At 45.6% G+C, this 5,410-nt stretch overlaps 1 protein-coding gene across 1 annotated transcript in view; it reads left to right on the top strand.

The window, feature by feature from the left end:
* Nucleotides 1-5,410, top strand: part of CCDC63 (coiled-coil domain containing 63) — a 62,366-nt gene that overhangs the window by 22,521 nt on the left and 34,435 nt on the right. Inside the window, exon 4 of the mRNA XM_011997877.1 lies at nucleotides 1,220-1,454. Coding sequence (XP_011853267.1) covers nucleotides 1,220-1,454 — 235 coding nt within the window. The remainder of the gene's footprint in view (nucleotides 1-1,219; nucleotides 1,455-5,410) is intronic.

Below are 5,410 nucleotides of genomic sequence, written 5' to 3' on the forward strand. Positions count from 1 at the left end.
CTTTTTTTTTTTTTGAAACAGAGTCTTGCTCTGTTGCCCAGGTTGGAATGCAGTGGTGCAATCTTGGCTCACTGCAACCTCTGCTTCCCGGGTTCAAGCGATTCTCATGCCTCAGCCACCTGAGTAGCTGGTATTACAGGCGTGTACCACCATGCTGGCTAATTTTTGTATTTTTAGTGGAGACAGGATTTCACCATGTTGGCCAGGCTGGTCTCAAACTCCTGACATCAAATGATCTGCCTGCCTCGGCCTCCCAAAGTGCCGGGATTACAGGCGTGAGCCACTGTACCTGGCTAAAACACGTCACTTCTGCTCATGACCCAGGGGCTCAAAATAGTCATGTTTTCTAATTATGGTAACAAAAAAAAAAAAAAAGAGAGAGAGAGAAAGAAAATAAAAAAGAGAAAATAGTCACGTACGGGACCCTACCCGTCCACAAAGGGGTCTGGGAAGTGCCACCCTCTCATTATCTGGAAGACAAAGAGCTGGAGGTATTTGCAGGACAGCATTAATGCTCATGCCCCTTACCATGGCTTGAAAGGCCCTGCGTGATCCAGCCCCTGCCTACCCCTTGGCCCACCTCAGGGCCTTTGCCTGTGCTCCCCCACTCCCACCCCTTCCTCTACTCCCGCTTGTCTTTCAGGTCTCAACTTAAATGTGACTTTCTCAGGGAGGCCTTTTCTGTGCCCCCTCTCCAGTTTATACCTCTCTGTGTCAGTCAGGTTCTGGCAGGAACACAGAGCACCCCCAGCAGGGTATTTTGAGAACAGTTTAACTCAGGAACCATTTACAAGGATGTGGGCATGAGTAGGGACGTTGAAACACTAGGATTAGCAACAGCGGGGAAGGGGGCAGTGGTCTGGAACTTGGAGAGCCTGGGGCAAGCCAGGGGAAATGGCTGGTGACCTCTCGTGACCCACCCATTACATGCCACTAGTGCCTTCATCATTGCAAGAGCCAAAAAATCACTTCTCCAAGGTTACAGAAAGCCCCTCGGAGGAGGACGACGTCATTTCTGCTGGAAACCATGGCTTTGGGTAGGCAGAATGTATGTCAATGTATGTAAATGTCACAGGTGAGTGATATTTACATGCACAGGTGACAGCAGATCTCCAGATTGCTTCATTGTACCCCAGACTGGCTAAGATTCAGTCTAATTGAGGAGGCATCCAAGAGATAAGTTAAAATTCCATTTATAGGAAAAGAAAGAACATTGCAGTTTTTGTCTGAGCACACTTCAGTTAGTGAACTGTAGAACTGGTACCCATACAGATGCTAACACAGCTGGAATTTCTCTCTCTCTTTCTCTCTCTCTCTTTTTTTTTTTTTTTCAGATTGTTGAGATGGAAAAAAAAATCGCAAACCAAAAACAGATTTTCACAAAAATACAGGAGGCCAATAACCCCCGGAAACTGCAGAAACAGATTCACATTTTGGAAACCCGTTTGAATCTCGTATGTAAGGTGTTCTCTGCAGCTCTGCAAACAGCTCTGCCCGACTTTGCTCAGAGCAAAGAATGATGTCTGCCCAGTCATTAGCAGAACATACCCATTTCCCTGGTTGACTCAGGAGCAGGTGAACTAATGGACACACATGCCAGGAAGCCTTTAGGATTTACCGTCCACCTTAGCAAATGTGGTTATCCCCTCAAACCCTTACCCGAATCCCCCAACCTACGTGGGATGCCTACTCTTAGTTCTCTGCCCCAAACTTCCTGTTTGTTTTCAAGAAGCAGCTCAAATATTACCCATCACCAAAGCAGCATTAGTTAGACCTTCCTCCTCCGTGACAAGCTGCTCATGCCTCTGTCATATCCAGTGCCTTTTTGTTGTTGGTGTTGTCTCTAAGAATTAGTCGGCATAGATATGCATAACTTGATAATGGGAAAGGTGACACTGATCACCCTCAACCTATAGTGACTTTTGTATTAAGCAGGGTTCCCTAAATTGCAATCTGGCTTAAGCAAAAAGGGGAATGTGTTTGTCATAGAATTGAAAGATCCAGAAGAGGAAGTGGGGCCTTCAGGCATAGCTGGATCTAGGTGCTCCATACATGTCTTTAAGACATATTCTCTGTCCATCTCTCCTCTGAGTGGATTTCGTTTTTGGGTAGCCTCCAGTGTGAACAAATGCTAGTAGAAATGAAACATCTTTTTCCTAAGAGTTTAATCACATATTCTGGGGAGAGTTCCCACTGGGCCAACTTGGGTCATGTGCCCATTTCTGAACCAATCACGGTGGTCAGAAGAATGAAATACATAGGCCTGAGTCACATGGCTACCCTGGGGCCCCTCTCTCCCAGATCCACCCCCTGGCACCCCAAGCCAGGGAAGGGCAGCCCTATCCAAAATATGTGGATTAGAGGACAGGTGGTTCCCCTGGAAAAGCAAAAAGAGTGGAGAAGGAATGACGGACAGGGACAAACAACACATTCCAGTCTGGTTTGTGAAACTGTAGCTCCCACGTGAGCTACTAGAGAGAGAAAGTGAATGGATTGGGAAGAAAGCCTGTCATTCCCTCACTAAACAAAGCTCCTAGCTTCCCCTGGACTTTGACCCCCAGGCTTTGACCAGGCATGGTGGGAGCTAACTGGATCTGATCTCTGTATACCTCCCCAAGGTGCTGCTGAAGGACAGGGCAGTGTCTTTTTAATATCCATGCCCAGTGATTTGCAGCTGTGCCTCAGGATTCCCAGGATATGTGTTAAAAATACAGATTCTTGGATCCCCTCCAGATTCACCAAATCAGAACCTCCAGGGCGTAGGTTCAGGCATCTGTACCGTTATCAGCAAACCCAGAAAGACTGTAGATCCCATTGGTTAAGAATCATAGATGTAATGCCTGGCATGGTGTTTAATGCCTCAGCAAATGTCTGTTGATCGAACGAGTTACTAAATGCATGCATGATTTAATGATGACTTGTCTATAGGTACAATTTTTTTTTTTTTTTTTTTTTTCTGAGACAGAGTCTCACTCTGTCACTCAGGCTGGAGTGCAGTGGCATGATCATGGCTCACTGCAGCCTCAGAGGTCTGCTTTTTTGTTCTAAGTCTATTCAGATGTTCTATTCTTCTCAAATCAATTTCAGTAGTTTGTGTCTTTCTAGGAATTTGTCTATTTCATCGAAATTATCCTAATCTGTTGGTATATAGTTGTTCCTAGTATATCCCTTGTAGTTTTTCCATAAGATCTGTAGTAATGCTCCTTTTTATACTTCTGAGAGGTCTGTTTTTTGCATCTCAAACTAGTCCCCTCTTCCCTTCATCCCTAACCAGATGTGATTGTGCCTTTTAATAGGTTAGGCAGCTGGCCTGGTGTGGTAACTCATGCCTGTAATCCCAGCAATTTGGGAGGCCAGGGTGGGTGGATCACCTGAGGTCAGGAGTTTGAGACCAGCCTGGCCACCACGGTGAAACGCTGCCTCTACTAAAAATACAAAAATAAAAATAAAAAATAAAAATTAGCTGGGCATGATGATGCATGCCTGTAATCCCAGCTACTTGGGAGGCTGAGGCAGGTGAATTTCTTGAATCTAGGAGGCGGAGTTGCAGTGAGTCGAGATGGTGCCACTGCACTCCAGTCTGGATCTGGATGAGAGAGTGAGAACCTGTCTCAGAAAAAAAAAAAAGAAAAGAAAGAAAAAAAGAAAAAGGTTAGGCAGCCATCTCTAAAGGTGATTTTGGGGTCTCAGAGTACCCCCATGGTCCTAAATATCCTCCACCTACTCAGTGGGGCCTGAGAGTCCTCCCCCTAGGTCAAGTCTTCCCCCCCACAGTCAGAGGATAGATAGTATGCCTACAGTCCTGGAGCAAAATTCACAGTAAAGAGCCAATAACTGATAACTGATAACTGTCCTCCCCCTAGGTCAGGTCTTTCTGCCCCACAGTCAGAGGATAGATAGTATGCCTACAGTCCTGGAGCAAAATTCACAGTAAAGAGCAAATAACTGATAACTGATAACTTCCCAAGAGGAAGTGGAGGATGCAAAGATAGAATCAGAATGCTCTGCTCCTAGGGACTCCCCTACCTTGTGTGGTGGCTGTGGAGACACTCAGGAACACCTGGAGCTGAGACTAGCAGAAGCAAGCAAAGAGCTCAGGCCTGCTCAGGCTTGAGGAATCACAGGGCTGGCACCTGAGAGAGAGTGCCTCCTTAAATTTCATGCCCTGGTTGCCTCACTTGCTTTACCCCAGTGTTGGCCCTACAGAAACCAAATGTTTCTTAGAACATACTTTGAAAACCTCCAAAGAAATTAAATCCCTTTGCTGTTAGGAATATTTTTTTGGAGTTGTTTCTTCTCAATGCTTATGGGAGCACTTCACATGGTCTTTTAAAAAAACTTTAAAAATTATTTTATTAAAAAAAAGATAGACTGGGTGTGGTGGCTCACACCTATAATCCAAGCACTTTGGGAGGCTGAGATGGGAGGATCATTTGAGCCCAGGAGTTTGAGACCAGCCTGGGCAACTTGGTGAAACCCTGTCTCTACTAAAAATACAAAAAAATAGCCCAGCATGGTGGTTTGCACCTGTAGTTCTAGCTGCTCGGGAGGCTGAGCTGGGAGGATTGCTTGAGCCTGTGATTGCACTACTTCATTCCAGCTGGTTGACAGAGCAAGACCCTATTTCATAAAAATAAAAACTAAATTCTACTGCGTATATTTAAGGTATGTAATGTATCATTGGATACATATAGATATTAAAGTGGTTACTATAGTGAAGCAAATTCATATATCTGTTATCTCACATAGTTACCCATTTTTGTTTTTGTGACAAGAACCTCTAAAATCTGTGCATTAGCAGGAATCCCAAATACAGTACAATTTTTTTTTTTTTTGAGACAGAATCTGGCTGTGTCCCCCAGGGTGGAGTGCAGTGGCACAATCTTGGCTCACCACAACCTTCGCCTCCGAGGTTCAAGCGACTCTCCTGCCTCAGCCTCCTGAGTAGCTGGGATTACAGGTGCCCACCTCCACGCCCAGCTAATTTTTTGTATTTTTAGTAGAGACAGGGTTTCACCATGTTGGTCTCAAATGCCTGACTTCAGGTGATCCACCCATCTTGGTCTCCCAAAGTGTTGCGATTACAGGCATGAACCACTGCACCCACCCCAAATACAGTACAGTCAGAGTCCCTGGAGTCCTCATGTTGTACCTTAGGGCTCTAGACTTGCTCCTTCTCCATATCTGCTACTTGCTATCCTCTGACCTCCATCTCCCTGCTCCCTTTCCCCTTCACCCCACCTGCCCCTGGTAACCACTTTTTTATTCTCTATCTCTGTATATTTGCCTCTTTTTTTTGTTTGTTTTGTTTTGTTTTTTGAGACGGAGTCTTGCTCTGTCGCCCAGGCTGGAGTGCAGTGGCGCAATCTCGGCTCACTGCAACCTCTGCCTCCTGGGTTCACGCCATTCT

This window comes from Mandrillus leucophaeus, unplaced genomic scaffold (genome assembly GCF_000951045.1).
Source record: "Mandrillus leucophaeus isolate KB7577 unplaced genomic scaffold, Mleu.le_1.0 Scaffold55, whole genome shotgun sequence".
Taxonomy (NCBI): domain Eukaryota; kingdom Metazoa; phylum Chordata; class Mammalia; order Primates; family Cercopithecidae; genus Mandrillus; species Mandrillus leucophaeus.